General features: G+C 41.7%; 1 protein-coding gene across 2 annotated transcripts in view; it reads right to left on the reverse strand.

Moving 5' to 3' along the window:
- Positions 1-18,205, reverse strand: part of rptor (regulatory associated protein of MTOR, complex 1) — a 163,999-nt gene extending 145,794 nt beyond the window's left edge. The window contains exons 1-4 of one of the 2 annotated variants that reach the window (XM_086120522.1): positions 17,938-18,205; positions 16,621-16,792; positions 2,535-2,637; positions 138-220 (exon numbers count right to left, since the gene is read on the reverse strand). In XM_086120522.1, coding sequence (XP_085976648.1) covers positions 138-220; positions 2,535-2,637; positions 16,621-16,785 — 351 coding nt within the window. In that variant the 5' untranslated portion in view covers positions 16,786-16,792; positions 17,938-18,205. The remainder of the gene's footprint in view (positions 1-137; positions 221-2,534; positions 2,638-16,620; positions 16,793-17,937) is intronic. The other variant, XM_086120521.1, reaches the window with a different exon arrangement.
- Positions 18,206-18,758: the final 553 nt, after the last annotated feature.

Here is an 18,758-nt window from a genome sequence, read left to right on the forward strand (position 1 = left end):
AACAACCAGTGGTCTAGACTGAAATTAACTGAAATGTATTTCAAACAAGTCTATTCATATTACTTTGCGGTCCCTGAGAGAAATGAATAGGTAGTGAAGAAATGAAAGGAACTGTTCAACATTTTTGATTCACTCACCCTTGGCTGCCAGTTTTCATATTGCTTTTGCAGGTTGGCCCCAATGGTCTCCAGGGCTTTCTGTGGACTCATCGACAGAGGATCTGACAAACACAAACACACGTTTAAATTACCGGTACTTGCTTTTTCAAACCAAAATATATTATTTTTTAAATTATTTGAGAGGATAAGCAGTTCAGATCAGGGGTCCCCAACCTTTTTTGCCCCACGGACCGGTTTATGTCAGACAATATTTTCAGGGACCGGCATTAAGGTGTGGCGGAAATAATACAACAAAATAATATGCTATGAGCTGCATGAAAACTGGCGTTTTCGAAATATAATAATAAACACAAGGAGCGTATAATCTGGCCGCAACACTCTGATCGCGATGGTAATGTTTAATGCCTTCAATATACGATACAATGCAAATTCAAAGTGCATGAAAATGACGACTCACCACAGCCCCGAGCTTGATTTTCTGCAACCAGACGGTCCCATCTCGTGGTAATAGGAGACAATGACACCTCAAGTGTGTGTTTTATGTCCAGTCTACTTCGTAATTTTGTTTTAGTCGCCGTTGCTGCAGAAAACCCCCGCCTCACACAGGTAGCATGTCGGAAATAGCAACAGTGCTATTGTGGCGATCTCAGAATATTCAGCCATAACTTTAATCCAGTTGTCTCGAACGTCCTTTTAAGGCCGCCGTCATTTGCGATCTCCAGCAGTTTTTTTACTAATTTTTTTAAGTCTTTTTTTTTTTTTTTGCGTAATCAGTCACGTGACGCAGAAGGGTGGTTTGCCGCGTGTCAAGCGTGACAGAGACGGATGTAACGGAGAATCCGGTAATTTTTCAATATAAAACCTCTTTCGTATTCCGAAACGGAATTAAGGCAAGTTGTTTCTGTGCGGCCCGGTACCAAATGCCCTGCGGACCGCTACCGGTCCGCGGACCGGCGGTTGGGGACCCCTGGTTCAGATAATGGGTGGATGGGTGGGGAGATGCCAAAGATTATGAACATGGTTTACTGTTGTTCCTTGAACAATGATATCGTTAAAGGGGAAGTCAACCTCAAAATGTGCTTTTCAGTAATATGTTCCATGTCCCTCCACTAGTCTAATATAACTAGTATATAACTAGTATATATATATAACTAGTAATATAAAATAAGTAGCTAAATCCGCCCATTTTCAGCCATCCCAAGTGGTGGCCAATTTGCCACTTTCTGTCAACTGAAAAGGACATGACACATGCTCCGAGCTGTGGAAACAACCAAATACAACCCAACATGTTTTCTGTACTTGAGACTTCCCCTTTAGGTATAATCATAGCTAGCAATCACAAAAACCAACACAAACAATGAATTAACAAAAGGAAAAAAAAAAAAAAAACCTGTGCTAAACAAATCTTGCAACATGGAAGCAAACTTTGTTTTTCCTAACCTATTCTGTGCCCAATGCGCCACACAGATGAGCAAAGAAATGACCTATATGTGAGTATGATGCATTGTGGGTAAGAGCTGCGAATAATCTCAGAAAAATGTAATATTAAAGAAAGGAAAAAAGGAGAGATTGGAATCTTTACATTGGTATGGAATGGAAAGCATTGAATAATTTAAATCAATAAGGCATTGAGAATAAGACGACACAGATTGGGAGGGATCAAATCAGGCTCTTTAAGCAAAGAAAAATGTACTGTCAACTTTGCAGAGGATTAGGGTGTGCTTTGTGCAACAGCAACAATAAATCCTTATGATGAATGAAGGCTGTTGGAGAGATGAAAAGAGATGGCTCTTACACACTGCAGCTCAAATCCGATTTTTTTGCCCATATACAATACAAGACTTCTTTATTTATAAAGTGCTTTCACAACAGCTGCAGCCTCAACAATGCACAGAACATTTAACACAAAGTAACAATAATACAACAGAACACATATGCGACATGTCAGATTTTTTTTCATGCAGCGTGAACAGTAGAATTCCGATTTTTTATATACACGACCTGGGCCTCTTTTGTATGTGGACATAAATCTGATATGTACAGTATGTGATGTGTCTTCAGTGTGAACGCTCATCCGTACACATCCAACCTAAAGACCTTCCTCGTGTGACGTCACGTTATTACGCCATGAGCTGAGGCATCCACATAAGAAGGCAAGCGGGTTGAGGGCACACTGCCAAGTGAGTGAGATAACAAGTCTCGAGTGCAGCAGAGGTGCTGGAGAACTTTACCTAAGTTTGTCAATATGCGTTGGTTTAGATGCATTTTTTAATAGATCATTTGGAAAGAGCGGAAATAACTCACAGGAACGGCAGGCGTATGCATATAACATAATGATTCTTTTTTTTTTTTTTTTTTTTACTTCAACTTCATTTCAGATAAATTGCTTTTTCTTAATTTAAACTTAAAACTCACCTATCCAGCACTCCAATCTGGCGCAGGGAGATGTCTTGACCACATCTGGGGGGTCCACTCCAACATTGAGACACAACACCAGTGCTACACTCACAGTCTTCATCTGTGGCAGAACAACAACAAAAAAATACTCTTATGCATTTAATCAACTTCAAATATTAGACTGGACATGACACATATACTTTATATTCAGAACAATTTAACTGCACCAAGACACACAATAATGTAGTCCAAAATGGATACTGAACAATCCTTGCCACACAGAGACAAACATGACATATTACACCAATGGGCCAAAATTGATCAAAATCAATATTTAAAAGTGCTGGTAACGAATTTCATTGCTTTGTTGTACTGTGCGATTATTACGTCACTCACTCACTGCATCACACCTCAGTATTTTTGCCATGCTACGACACTGCTGTTTTGAAGTGAGGCAACATAATGTTAGTCTCTCTTGCTGATGGTGTGTATTAATTATCCCGTTTGACAAGCTTGAAAAGTTCATGGACCAAAGTTAGCTTTAACTTGTAAAGAACATGGGAAAGCAGCAGTGGTATAATTTGCCTGAGCAAATAAAATACACATTTTTTTATTCACTTGTCTTTTTTGCCAATTAACTATTCGATATATGGGCATGCTATGCTTTGTTCGATATTGTTTATTGTTGATGTTGTCATACATTTGTGGTGTGGAGCTGTGCCATACTGTATATCAGTGGTCCTCAACTAGAAAGGCTGTAGGTCCCCTTTTTTTTTTTTTTATAAGACCAAGGTCCAGTCCCATGCACGGCGGTCATGGGGAGCAGGGCTATATGGCAATTTAGTATGGTCAAGCAAAGCTTATACAAATCAACACTCCTCACAACCAACCAATAATGGGGTGCATGAAAATAACAATTATTCACTTTGACAGTACACAGCAAATAATGAGAGGTATTGTGTTGAGGCAGAGGAACTCTTTTATTTTGTTAAGTTGTGCCTGCTTAATAATAGAAATAGCCCTTTTAGGGAAATAAGACATTTTTACTTTAACTTTGTTAAACAGTAGTTGTCTTTTTTTCCCCTTAATTTAACAAAAGCAAAACAAAATACTCATTTTACCAAAATAAATACTAAACATGAAAACAAAAATATTTTCATTTGTACAATTCCCCTTTTCACATCCCCTCTGAAATCACTGAAAAATATATCAGAAGAGGAGTTAAGAACCATTTTAAATACTGACACAAGGGAGCACAGGAATGTGCAGTGCCGTTCTTCCACTAAAGGTGAATGCAATGTCTGAGGCATACAAATATTATTTGAGGACGCCATTGGGATGTTCATTTACCATGTTGCGGTGTTCTGCTGTTAAACAGCTGCAAAGATCCCCGGGTAGACGGGAGCAAAACTGCACACAATCGAAACCTCCCGCGATTCGTCATGTCTAATTGTCTTTGTGTGGCTCTCCTGTGCTGAAGCTGTGAGCACACTGTGGCGTCGCGCATGCGTCTGTTTCCTGACACAATCATCCATTTTGAATGTGTGTGTATTGGGATAGACGCGTGCTGACGCTTACATATGGACACACCTTAAGTTCAGAGGAGCCAATCAGCGCATCGTATATGCTGACGCTTGTGTATGGGCACACCTTAAGTTCAGAGGAGCCAATCAGCGCATTGTTATCGCCGACATGCCCTGCTCAGCCAGGGTCTCCAGTTCGTCAAACATTATACACACACAGTCGCGCTGCTGCGTCCTCTGCAATACATCTGTTCGTGCACGCAAATAATAAAACGGATAATCTTAACAAGCGAACGCGGTAATGCGCAGATTATAGTCCAAAAAATATAAAATGTATAACGTAAAAATCACTTTATAATTTGTTATTTTATACAATTTGCCGAGGGTCCGGACAGAGGAGGTCGGCGGTCCGGACAGAGGAGGTCGCGGTCCGGTCGTGGATCGCGGTCCGCCAGTTGAGGAAGACGGCTGTATATAGTTTCGTCATTGCTGTACATTTGTTCACAGTGGTCATACTGTAGTAGTCATTGCAAGTCAGTTTTACATTGCTACTGCTTGACCGGAGCAAAATGATCTCAATGTGTTCATATCTACATTTCAGGGTAGCTGGTAGGGTTGCACAGTAAAATAGGACCTTACTTTCAAACATGGTACGGTTTGGCTACAGCTGTGGTTTTTAACCTGGGTTCGGTGAATCGGTCTCAGGGGTTTGACGGAGCCTCTGCCATGGAGGTTAAGACAAACCCAACACGCTTGGCCATCATTGGCTGCAGATGATCATATTACAGTGCTTGTCGAATCAGTGCAGCGGGAAATTTAGTTCGCGTTGGTTTAGTTAGTTGGTAGTCTGGCCTTTATCATAGGTGAAAAAATGACTGCAGCAACAGACATAGTCTCTTCAATGTGTCCTGGGTCGTCCCCGGGGCCTACTGCTGGTGGGATATCCCCAGACCACCTGCAACTGACTGGCGACCAGTTCACGGTGGCGTTTGCCTTCTACCAGAAATCAGGTGGGATGGGCTCCAGCATCTCCCTGCGACCCTGTTCAGGCTAAGCGGTGTTGAAAATGGACGTATGGATGGAACGCTCTAAATTGTCCCTCGGTGTGAGTGTGAGCGTGGATGGTTGTTCGTCTATGTCTGCCCTGCGATTGGCTGGCAACCAGTTCAGGGTGTCCCCTGCCTACTGCCCGAAGACAGCTGGGATAGGCTCCAGCACGCCCGCGACCCTTGTGAGGATAAGCGCATCAGAAAATGGATGGATGGAAAACTGCTCTGTATTTTCCAAATTGGGTTTAAACTAAAATACAATCGATGACTTAACTATGACTAAAACTTCAACCGTAGTCAAAAGACTATTGCTAAATCTAAATGCTCAGTATTATAGGAAGACCTAAGGAGACTGCGTGTCTATGCATGCAGTGTCTGCGCTGTGTTTATGTGCACCGAGTGTGATGTCAGAAAGGTTAGGACTGCTGGTGTTAAGGTAATTAAGGTGCACTCGACTTTCTCACTGACTGAGTAAAAGGTCAGTGTGCAAGAGGGACATAGCAGGACCCGAAACACGCATATAAACATCATCATAGTACTACGGTACCCATACCTGATCTGCTGACGTGCCCTTTTGCCTACCTGTATAGTGCGTCACGAACCTATTCTACGATAAAAGAACTGATGCACTAGTGTTCTGCACTTACGTTCAATTGAAATTGTACTGCCTATTTTGATCTGATCAGTCTCCAAAAAGCTTGTCATCCACCACCCCACCTTTGTCTGTGTCATTTTCAATAACTATGACTGTCACATCTATACTCTCAGATCAATGGGCCAACATTACTTTATTCTTACAAACAGAGAGGTGGAGGGCATCAGTAAATGTTGCCAGTCTGTCACTTGTCATTCACCAGTGAATGACAAATGAAACCCTATCGAAGCTGTCATGTGAATACGTCACTCCGACATCGTTATTTTAACCACACTTCCGTCATTGGTAAATAAGTTTGTCGCCGCTATGTCGCCGCTATTTTAGGACCGTCAACCAGTCAAACATCGATATTTTAATTGTGCTTCCATCATGGCTACATTACAGTTCGTCACCACTTGGGAGGTAACGATACATTTTTTTGACCAGTACAATACGTATTACTGGCAGTCCGTCATTTTGTCAAGCCGAATCAAAGTAATCGTCAGTCAGCCATTCGGTAATGTTGTTTTAAACGCGCTTCCGTCATCACTTCCATGATTAGAGTCGAGCAATGCACTGGACTAAGCGATAATTAGAGAGATGTAAATTGAAACAAAGTAGTGGATGTTCAAATTTCTTACAGAAGTGAAACGATAACGGAATGTTGCAAAAGCTGTTGGTTGTTCACAGTCAGCTTTGCCTGAAATTTTGACCAAGTACAAACAACATGGGAAGGTGGTGAAAAGCAAACTGGTAGCGCAACAAAAACATCAGTTGAAAACAGAATATGGACAGCAAAACAAATGAGGAACAAAAGGAAGGAAACTGGAGCCAACATATGTGGCCGCACCCATAAGAAAGCACCGAAAGGAAATTAAATTTACATACAGAAAAGCTTTACGAAAGCCAGCATGAACATCTAAACAGAAAACACACAAGAAAAAAACACACGTGCTAAGGAACAGCTATCATGTCCTGTGGATGACAGCATGAAAGTCATACTGAATAATGAATGGCAAATCTGCCTTTCCAATGAGATTAATTAAGATGACATGCATATTTCCACAGTCATTGATAATGTGGGGCTGCGTGCCAGGTAAAGTCACTGGGTTAAATGCCTGTCACTGCATTAATAAATGCACACGTTACGTTGACATTTTGGACACACTTTATCCCATCAATTGAAAGGACGTTTGAGGATTGAGAAATCATTTTTGTTGACATTTTTGGACACTTATCCCATCAATTGCAAGGGCGTTTGGGGATGATGAAATAATTTGTCAAGATGATAAAACACCCTGCCAGAGAGCAAAAACTGAAAACATTCCTTGAAGAAAGACACAAAAGGTCAAAGTCACGGCCTGCAAATAGTCACGATCTCAATCCAATTGCAAATGTTTTGGTGAAGAAATCGGTCCATGACCAGGCTCCAACCTGAAACGCTGATCTGGCAAAAGCAATTTGAGAAAGTTGGAGCCAGATTGATGAGGAAGGACTACTGTTTATCACTCATTAAGTCCATGCCTCTGAGACTATGAGCTGTTCTAAAAGCCAGATGTGGAGCAAGACTGTACTTGTGGTGTGTTCCTTTGTCGTTGTTTTCATGATTCCCAGGTTTTTTTACTCACAATTGGATGATTTAAACAAGTAACTGTTCTTGACTACCACATTTTTTTCTGGATTTCTTTTAGTGTTTCTTACAACCATAAAGTTACCCTTTGAAATGACTTCAGATCTGTGTCATATCATAGCCTGCATTTTGTCCTCCAAAATGAAACATCTGAATAAACATCCTCAAAGACTGATGATTCCATATTTTTAGCTAAGGCTTGGAAAATTGCAAGCGTCCACATAAGCAAAGATGACTTCTATCCACACTGTATGGGAAGCAAAACATCTCCTTTATCTTTTATCTTGTAGCAATCTTGTCTCGAAGATATTTTACACAAAGAGCCGTAGAAACCATGGCAGGTTTGCCCTTTAAACTACAAGAGCTGAAATGACAGCAGCATTTAGAGACATATTAATGTCAAATCCAGAGAGGGAAAAAAATGTTCCTGACGTTGGAGGTAAAATGTCAAAGAAAAGACTCAGCTTTCATAAAGGTAACCAATGTGGTTCGCCAAAATTCCTTAGAAATTGTATATGGTAAAAGTAGAAGCCCAGTCTAATATGGGTAAAGTTAAATCACATCAGTATTAACCATAATTACAATACAGGCAGCCCATTTAATCAGTACATGCTCTCCTAGCATCTTTTAATTTTTTTCCAACTAGGGTCCAGTTAATATGATTTCTAGTCCTATTGTACAAGTTAGTCATTTGCATTGAATTAACACAGATTAATCAGGCATGAGGTTTGTTTTCTTTTAAAAACTTTCACATCACAAAGAAATACTAGAGCCACAAGCAGCGACCAAAGGCCTTCCCAAGCAAATAGTGCATCGCCATGGCAACAGTGCGTCGTACTAAAAAGCTTTCAGTAACTTTTCACTTGAAACAAGTTGAGATGAAACACTCAAGAGGTTGAAGACGATTGCATATATTTTGTCGGAGTTCCTTAAAACAGAACCCCTATAAAAGTCAAAAAGTGCCAAATTCCAAGGAAACATCAAAATGGTGGACTTTCTATTTAACACATGAACCTCAAAGACTTTCTTTGTAGGTCTTAGGCAGTTTCATATGCCAAATTGGGGTTCTTTGTTAACAAAATTATAAAGGGCAATAGTGAGCCATTTTTAAGAAACTGCACAATAACCCACAAAAATATTATTTTTCCCGGCGTGATGTATGTGCAGTTTCATGAATTTTCATCGAGGTTTAAACACTCAAAAACAGCATCAGTTGTCCTTGTAAACCGTGCATCACTATAGCAACAGCGGGCAAACAAATTAATAGCTTTCAGTAACTTTTGATCTCAAACACGCAGCAATGATGGTAATTTTTATTTCATTCATATACGGCGGCTGAATTTTATACTTAGTCGCTACTAGGGGCCCTCACGTTTATTTCTGTTTTAAATTTAAAGGGATTGAACAGAACGGTCTCAGAAAATCATTCATTAGTAAGAAGGCTGCGACATTTGAAGAGCTTTGAGTTCGCTTTTAAAACTTAGACCAGGGGTGGCCAATCTGCGGCTCGTGAACCGCATGCGGCTCTTTGGCTGGTTCAATGCGGTTCCCGGACTTTCACATAACAAGCGTCGAAAATGCCTCAGGTGGTGGCGCTGACATTCAAACAACGGCACTAAGTACACAGAACTTACTATGTCAGCCTATCATCAATCCCGTTACTTGAATGACATACAGGGCAACCAGTCAGATGACAACAACGCGCTACGGCACTAAGCACTAAGCTAGTTAGCGAATTACCTCTGATTTTAAGGCAGGAGTGCCCAATAGGTCGATCGCATTCGACGGGAAGCCAGCTGACCGGTCCCAAGTAAACCGCGAGGGGTGGGAGGAGGAAATGGGGGGTAAAAAAAGATTTGTGTGTTTGTATGTTTGTGTGTTTCGGTTTCGTTCATGTTTGGGCCGTTCCGGCTGTTGCTCATCATGGCGTGAGTGCATGGATATGTGCTTGCATGTGCACGATCTGGTCGATCGTGGGAGGTTGGTCGCTTCAAAAATCGATCTTGGGGGAAAAAAGCTTGCCCGATGTGGCAAGCTGACCCGAGTAGTAAGTAACCGCTGCAGCTTGCATGCAGACAGTGCATGCTTCGAGTGGCAACAACGGAATGCAAGCCAGTTTTGAAGAGTATGTTCAAGAAAAGGAATGCCAGAAGTCCCTGCACTAAGGTGCGAAGCAACATGCATAGTAAGAGAAAAACGTTCTTATATTTTTGTTAAACTACAGCCCTGACTTCCGCCTATAGCTGAAACCTTAAAGCGATTACATGGCAAGCAAAGTGACTGCACACGTAATCGCAATGAGCATGGAGTGCAAGACATAAAAGAGAATGACTGCAAACACACACACACACACACACACACACACCTCATGACATGGCTGTTGCCCCAACGGCAGGCAATTTTAACCAACAGGTAAAACAATTGTGCAGCCTGCCACTTCACCTTCATGTTGTGAAAGCAATGTATATCGTGTTTGTGCATACATGCCTGCAACAGCAGAATCTGAATGCCATTTACAGCCCACACATAAGCCTTTCACTGCTATCTGACTCAATGTCTGAAATCTTTTCGTTTCGGGTTTTCCCTTCAGGGGTCGCCACAGCGAATCAGTTGCCTCCATCTCACCCCATTTTGTGCATCCTCTTCTCTCACACCAGCTACCTTCGTGTCCTCTTTCACTACATCCATCAACCTCCTCTTTGGTCTTCCTCTCGGCTTCCTGCCTGGCAGTTCAAGACTCAGCGTCTTTTCTCCAAATATATTCACCCTCTCTCCTTTGGGCATGTCCAAACCATCTCAGTTTGGCCTGTCCGAATTTCTCTCCAAAACCTCTAACATGAGTTGTCGCTCTGATGTACTCATTCATTCCTAACAAACTCCTCCTTCAATGTAACTCCGACTCCATTTCTCTTCCTAGCTACACCATGATAGAACAACTTGAACCCCGATTCTAAGCTTCTCGCCTTGCTACCTTTCCAGCTGGTCTACTGAACACACAGTATGTCAACCAACTCTCTACCTTTACCTGTCTTAGTTCCAACGTTCAAAATCCCTACTCTCAGTCCTGTACTATTGGCGTTCCACTTCTCTTTCTTCCTATGGACACACCTTCCCCCACTCCTTCTACGACCAACAGTAGTCCATTTTCCACCGGCACCCTGTAAGTCAACAGCGCCGATGGCGGTCGTTGTTAACCCGGGCCTCGACCGATCTGGTATGAAATTCGAAGGTTTGATTCACATGTTTGTTTTGGCCAAAATTTTACGTCGGATGCTCTTCCTGACACAATCCCGTATTTATCCGGGCTAGGGATTGGCACAATAAGACACTGGCTTGTGCCCGCTTGTGGCTACATTCTGAAATCATCTCAAGCAATTACAAGGCCTAAGCTACATATGAATAGCCCTAAACAGCTGGGAAGGAATGGCAACCCCACATGGAAGCATAGTTTTATTTTCAGGGTTGTAGAGAAGGACACCAGCAGGCTGGACGAACTGGTTAAGAAGGTTGGCTCCGTGCTCAGGATGAGCCTTGACCGTCATCAGACGGCCGTGGAGAGGCGGATGAAGGACAAGTTAAGTGCCCTTATGGACAACACCATCCCCCCCTTTTCATCTCAAAATATTCACGCTCTGAATGCTTCATAAGGTACTTTGTTCCAACAGCAATTAGACTGTTTAATGCCTCAATTGAGGCCAGTGGCTTGGGCCTATGTATTGATTGGGTTGAGAGGGTATCTATGCATCCATCAATCTTGCTATCTAATGAAGAAATAGTGAATGCCACAAATAACCTATTTTCAAAGAGCACAACTCCTCGTCAATGTTCTGTGAAGGGAAACATTGGCTTCACTAACTAGTAGATCACTGCCATCAAGTTATGAGTCATGAAAACCTATTGGAAAAATTCCAGGATGAGTCATTTCAGCTCCTATATACGCCTACAGACTTCCTAACTTTTTAAATCAATACTGTCCATACAAGTACATTGCTGCAGAGGGATGTTAAAATGAAAATGTTATACTCTTTTTCGAATTTTTTAAATGGATACGTGGCATTCCTCATGATCATTCAGATAATGTTTTGAATTTGTGAGGCATTAAAAATACGACAGGCAGCAAGGTGGACTACCAAGAGCACCGACACGTTTAGAGTGATGTGCTTTGTATTATTCATCAATGAATGGAATCCCACATCCCCAAGTTCATTAACACCTCAGCAACCAACCTGGTAACAACAATATTCGATACCAATAATGATAACCAATACTGTATTATGGAAAATGATTATTTAGCAAGCACCGGCATAACATTTATAATTTTTCATTATGGCTGCCTGCTTTTGAAAAGAAAACCTTCCACTTCTTGCACATGAGGATTCTCTGTGAAACCAGAAAGTATACTTTGCATTTAATGCAGTATTTTCCACACTAAAAGGCGCACTGAATTATGAGGCGCATCTTCAATGAATGGCGTATTTTGTCATTTTTTTCATATATTGGACACACCGGATTATAAGAAGCAATCTACAATGCATCCACTAGATGGAGCTGTGCTCAAGGAAATGCAAACAGAAGGATCAGACGTCAGTAAAATGTAGGAGACTGGACTGTCTCAGAAGTGTTTATTCCTTTGTTGTGTATTCACAAACGAGGAAATCACAAAATAAATTCTGTAGGGGGGCTATAGAATTTATTTTGAGATTTCCTTGATTGATTTTCTGTTTTGATGCATTATTTTCAATTTTCGTAGTTTCATTGAAGGATTCGTTAATTTATGTTTTTCGGAGGCGGTCATGAACGCCTCTCGATTCCAACGGAAGAAAAGAAGGCATGGAGACGGACAAAGACGTACCTGTATTTGTTGAGACTGTGAAAACCATTAATAAAGTGTACCTTTTAAAAAACCAACACCAAAGCTCTCCTGTTTTTGGAGCTGCAACAAAAACTTATTTAATAAAGCAGCGACACAGTTCACTGAACCAACAGCAAGTTATAACACTGACTCGATAACGTTGAACTCTCTTGCCGCTATTCTATTTCCGTGTTCTATTGCATGTCTCCAGCAAGGAGCCATTTTGGGGTTGACATATTACCGTAATGACCATACACAAGGCGCAACAGATTTTAAGGCGCACTGTGACCTTTTAAGAAAATGGAAGACTTTTGGGTGTGCCTTTTCGTGCGGACAATACGGTACATATTTGAAAAATAATACGAAATGTAATTAAAATGTAATTACGTAATGAAATCACGTATTGTAATTATGTGTTGTTCTTCCTCTACCTGCATGCTGAAGAACGTAATAAGACATGAAACAAAAACAAAAATAAAACATTCCCAATATCTAGTTGGGTTCTTTCTTCACAAAATTGCATATACATGAGGATTTGTAATTGAATTATCCTAGGGCGTTCACACAAAGAAGGCATTTGCAGTTTCTGCAGTTGTCCTGTTGAATGTCAAATGTCGCTGAAAGATGTGTCTCCAGGGTCTCTCCCTCTTTGGAAGCAAACCAGCATCCTCTTTGGAGATGACAAAGGAGTCTCTTTCTGGCTTGTGGGAAGTTCAATCCAGAGAACTGCCAATCATCATTACGCTGGTCTCGCTGTCAATTCTGCCACTCAAAAAGGGTTTCTGGTGTCTGTCACCAGATTTTTTACGATCTTGGTGGGCGTAGCAAATGTTTGCAGAAGCAATAGTGCATAAATAAAAGTAATGAAAGAGTACAAAAAGAGAACAGTAGACAACAGCTGTTAGTTGAACTATGGTAAGCATTAGCACTACTTGGCTATTATTATCGCTACTGTACACAGCTGTGCCTCACTGCGCGTGCCCATGAATGGATAAGACATGCAAGGCAAGGCAGTTTTATTTATGTAGCACATATTACGTAGCTGCTGTAAATTGGGATTCTAATTCTAATTCTAATAATAATTCTAATTCTAATTGCTTCACATAAGCAAGGAAAAACACAACAGTTAATGACATTCCAAAGCAAGGCAGGGGGGAAAAAAAGTACCTTAATAAAATTACCAGAACGTACAGTACATTGACACCATTTAAACTGATGAACATTAATGGGAACTGAACTGGGTCAGTCGACCTGAACCGTTTTGCAAAAGCCGTTCCACCACTAGCGTATGTAAGTGTGCTTGCTTGCGCGTGCCAACTCTGTCAGCAACGAACAAGCTGACAGACAGTAGAGGGGAGAGGGGAGTTGTGGCGCAAGTGAATGTTGATGATGTACAGTATGTAAACAAAAAGGCATGCAAATGATCATATATCAAGTGCAAAAAAAATTGTTGTCATTTTTTTCTCATCAAACGATAAGTCGATACAGTAATCAGGCCTATGTGAAGACATTTTCAAGGATCAAAGTAAAAATGAGTCATTAAAACTATCACTCATCAAAGCTGCATTCCACTTAAACGGGCCAAGGCCATTTGTATTCCAACAAGTACAATAGTGATACAGTGTTTGCTTTTCATCCATCCATTTTCTGAACCACTTATCTTCGCTATTAGCGATAAGCTTTGCCATAGACTGTCCTTCTACATCTGTCTGACCCGACAACAATCCCGCTGGAAGGCTATCTTGTCCGGGATGTTCAAAGTACAGTGAAAATGTGCCAGAATCTATTTGTACTGTAATCCAATGTTGCTTCATCCACCCGATAATAGCATCCAGCAGCAAAGGAAAAAGTATAGTTAAAATGCAAAATGCACGGCCACCCCCGAGTCAGTGCCACGGCCGTCGGCCCAGGTGACGCCAAGGGAGGCTTGGCCGCCTCTCTCATTCAAGTGAATGGGGCCTCGCACGCAGAGTGGCTATCATTACATTACTATATTACATTCTAGTAATGAAAAGATCTTTCAAGATACAGAGGGCCGGCATGTGATGGTGGTTAGAACAATAACAAGACAGAAATTAAACTATCCTTAATATACAGTACATGCATCAAATGAAAATTGCCCTCACTTTCATGGAAAAAAAATATGGAGCCCTTCTGGCAGAGGGAGGAGATGGTGTCATTTTTAGGGGGGGCAGAGTCCAATTGTACACTCGATAACAAATCAGAGAGATGACCCACAACAACAAAGCCCCAATCTCCAAAGTCAAAAATGTTCTGAAATGTTACAGGAGAATTGGGTTTGGTGGATGTATTTCAATCCAAGAGACAAAAATGTCACATTCATGTCATAAGTGCATGGAAGTTATTCGAGAATACACTACTTTTTAATTTCAAAACCCCACATTTACAGGGTGAGAAGCTATAGCATCAATAATTTCTGATCGCAGCCCAGTTAGTTACTATGGCAATGAATTTAAGGGCTGATAGTACTTTTAAATATTGGAAACTTAATGTTTCTTTAGTAACAGATGCTCATATGAAACAGGAAATTAAATCAGCCGTGGCTGAGTATGCTGCCATGAATAACAATCGCACTGTTTCTCCCTCAGTGCTATGGGATGCAAGCAAGGCCACAATGAGAAGGGAGATGATATCTCTGGGATCCCGTCTCAAGAAACAGAGGCTAGTTAAACAAGTTGAATTGAGGAATGAAACTGAATAATTGGAGAAGGAACGTAAAAGAAAGAAAACACTCAAAAAGTTGCAAGACGCCAGGCTGATATTGGATGAGATGTTGACGTACAAAGCCTCGGGGGCCCTCAGGTTTTTAAGTAGAAAATTTCTACAAAATGGGAAATAAGACAAGTAGATTGCTGGCCTTCCAACTTCGGAAGGTGCAATCCAATTGGATAGTCCCTGAAATTAGGCACCCAGAAAACCGTAAGATTCGGAGACACCCAAAAGAGATAGCACAGGCATTTGCAAAATATGATAAATCGCAGGGCACACACAGTATGAACAATTGTGGAAAGGTTTAGCCCAAGAATCTAAGAAAAGTGACAAATAGATTGTCAAGTCTCTTGAAAAAGGTTAGATTGACAGACAAGGAAGCGACAGGATTAGTTGAGCCAATTAGAGAAGGTCATAGTTCATGAAACATCCACTTAAATAAGTACCGGCACTCGTGAATACGAGGCAATCTCGGGATACAAAATGAACCAAAAAAATTTGAGCCAATGAGGTCAAGAAATTGAGCAATAGAATTAAATACAAAATTCTCATTTCGCTGGACTAAACAAAGATTTCAGCATTTGGAGATCATAGGGAATTGTTCAAGGCTTACCATGGTAAGTTAGCGACACAAATAAGAAGTGTCTGACCTGACATGCTGGGAGGTCCTCCCCCTCTTTTTATTTGGCAGAGTAGAGACAGTCAAAATGAATGCAGTCCCAAGACTCCTCTTCTTATTTCAGGCTTTACCCGTAAGAGTTCCAGTCTCCTTTTTTTTAACCCTGGAGAACCCAAGAACCCTTTTCTTCTTTGGAAAATGACGAATTATATATTAAATGACTGCTGTATGTTCCCTGAACACCAAAATATGTTTTTCCAATAATTCAATGCTTTAATCCTAATTTAGGATTAGGGCCAAATTTGACCGTTTGGGATTTAAGGGTGGCATTTGAGTACCAGAATTTATAGGGGGCAAATTTGACCCCGTCGGTTCTCCAGGGTTAAGACACTGAATAACAATTTCTACATTTATCTGGCAAAACTAAAGACCTGGAATCCATCCATTTATTCATTTTCCGATCCGCTTTATCCTCACATGGTCATGGGGGGTGCTGGAGCCTATCCCAGCCGTCTTCGGGCAGTAGGCAGGGGACACCCTGAACCGGTGGCCAGCCAATCGCAGGGCACACACAGACGAACAACCATCCGTGCTCACACTCACAATTAGGGACAATTTAGAGTGTTCAATCAGCCTGCCATGTATGTTTTTGGAATGTGGGAATAAACCAGAGTACCCGGAGAAAAACCATGCAGACCCGGGGAGAACATGCAAACTCCACACAGGGAGGCCGGAGCTGGAATTGAACCCGGTACCTCTGCACTGTGACGTTACAAGTCGTGCCTCAAAAGCCTGAAGTTGGAGACATTGATGTGCCATCTTCTGTATGGGTAATTCCGTTGACATATTTAGGCAAAACGTTAAGAGTGTAGGGATCAGCACCTTTTATAATATATCTTCATAAGATCTCTTGACTGTGAGGCCAACAGGCTAAGCACAACTCTACCATACTGCCGAAAGAAACATCCTGACCAATTTTACGAGCAAGAGCTGCGGGGCGAGGCGGCCCTGCAGCCACACACAAGAATACAGCACAGACTCTGAGAGGAGACAGGGAGATTATTTACCCTGTCTTTCATCCTCCAGCTCTGTGCAAGGGCCTTCGATCCCTCGATTTTCTCCGAGTGGCGTTTCTTCATGAAGGCCAGGGGCAGCTCCCAGTCATTCATGTCAGCTTCCTCCTCAGCGAAGCCCACAGCTGGTGAATGTAGCAAGTCTGCATCCATTTTCATGAGGACCCTACAAGGAAGAACATATTCATGTCAGGAACACACATCACGTTGGCTACAGCTGGACTACTAAACTAACATTCTATCCTTCCATTTTAAGCTTCTCCAGTTCGGGGTCATAGGAAAGGTGGAGCCTTTCCTAGATGCCTCAGGACAGACTATGAACAGTGTCAACAGTGTTGTGAGATTACATCTCAACAAAATATACAAGTCTTTAGACTACTGTAGTCAAAAGAAGGAGAGCCCAAGCAGGAAGGGGGAGAACGTATCAACCCTGCACAGAAAGCCCCATTCAACTCATTAGAGTGCATTACTGGAACCTCAAGTTACGAATGACCGTTTTTACAAACTTTTCATGTTACGTGCATTTTTTTGGCGACTCTACTGGAGACATGTTTCATTATGCCAACTGTTGAATGCACAGATCTGTGTTGTGCCTCTCGCACTATTTAACCATTCACTGGCTCTGTGTATAACTCATGCTTTAGGTACCTGATACCTTCATTAGTTTTTCTTGAGGTTCTCAAAAACAAAGCTATTGTGTGAAAAATTCAAGTTCGTAGGATCGCAATAAATACACGGGAAGTTCACAAACAGAAAAAGTTCATGAAATTAAAGAACTCAAGTTCTTAAGATTTCATTCTAAAAATATCTCCGATTAATACTCCCATTTTTTCATAATCGGGATCAGAACCGAATTTAAGAACCAGAATCTGAATCAGAATGCTCCAAATTCAAACGATGTAGGAAAAAAATTACATTTATCGGAATGTCTATATTTGTCCATTCAAAATGACCCAAATGCACACATTTGCCTGATTGTGAATGGAAACGCGCACGTTAACAGCCAAATGGCTGGATGCTGACTTTGTTCATTGCAGCAGCATTGTTAGTACAAAGGCAGAATTGTTTTGGTAAATGAATAGGAAAATTAAAATAATGAAGGTTACTCTCACAAACTGGAATTGCTTTAAAACGCGAAGTCAACGCTGACATGATTGTCACAGGTGAGACCGTGCTGGCTAGGCAAACGTTAGCTGCGTTCGAAAGCTTCATTTGATAGGTCTTTCTGCCACCGAATACGCGAGTTTAGCCGTATCACAAAAAGACAGAGAAATGCAGATGTGACCACGCAGCGTGCAGATATGTGCAGACCTCAGTGTGGAAGGACGATCCTGCCGGCCTGGGGAAGCTCTTCGTCTCCGAACGATGACGGATACCGTTGCACAAACAATGCCGGTGAGAAAATTGTAAGACAGCGTCCACAGCCTATACAGTATGTCAAACCCGTCAAATCCAAGTTGAACGGGTGTATGTTTGCAGGGGAATCTCTGGCTCCTCTCCCCACGGCTCTTCGCTATGGGAAGGGGCTGGAGACGAGGCCCATCTTCACACGGACAGTCAGCCACAGCCACGCGAGCCACTGCACACACTCAACGACGACTCGGCTCGTATGGTCCTCTGCCGCAAGCCAGGTTGCTACCAGGCAGTTTCTTGCACCGGATTTCACGAAAAGCACAGACAAGTCCAAGAAATTCACCGCAGAACCAATTCATCAGCACTCCTGCAAGGGCGCAGCCATCTTGGGTTCGACCCACAATGCACTGTTGACACGATACCGTCATGACGTCACAACTGTGGTTCCGGTTCCACATTCATCTTCTGCGGGGTTTTGTTTAAACGTTTGTAATATATGTATGTATTAATAACATGTTCGTTTTGTTTTCTGTTTACTGAGAATTGTATTCTGACTTGTTCAATAAAGATTATTTTAAAAAATCATCTTCTGCGGGGACCAATATCAATCTGGATTTTTTTTCCCACATAATATATTTAAAACAGTTGGCGGTCGAACATTTTTTTAGCGCGTTGTAATTTTGGGATTACAAATTTTCCAGTAAAACTTTCCAAACGTCATCAACAGGCCTGAATAGCGTGGAAATTATGTCATGTGCATTAATGTTCTCCTCATAAAG

Source organism: Hippocampus guttulatus, chromosome 9, assembly GCF_054856545.1.
Source record: "Hippocampus guttulatus isolate MCC_2025c chromosome 9, RoL_Hgut_1.0, whole genome shotgun sequence".
Taxonomy (NCBI): domain Eukaryota; kingdom Metazoa; phylum Chordata; class Actinopteri; order Syngnathiformes; family Syngnathidae; genus Hippocampus; species Hippocampus guttulatus.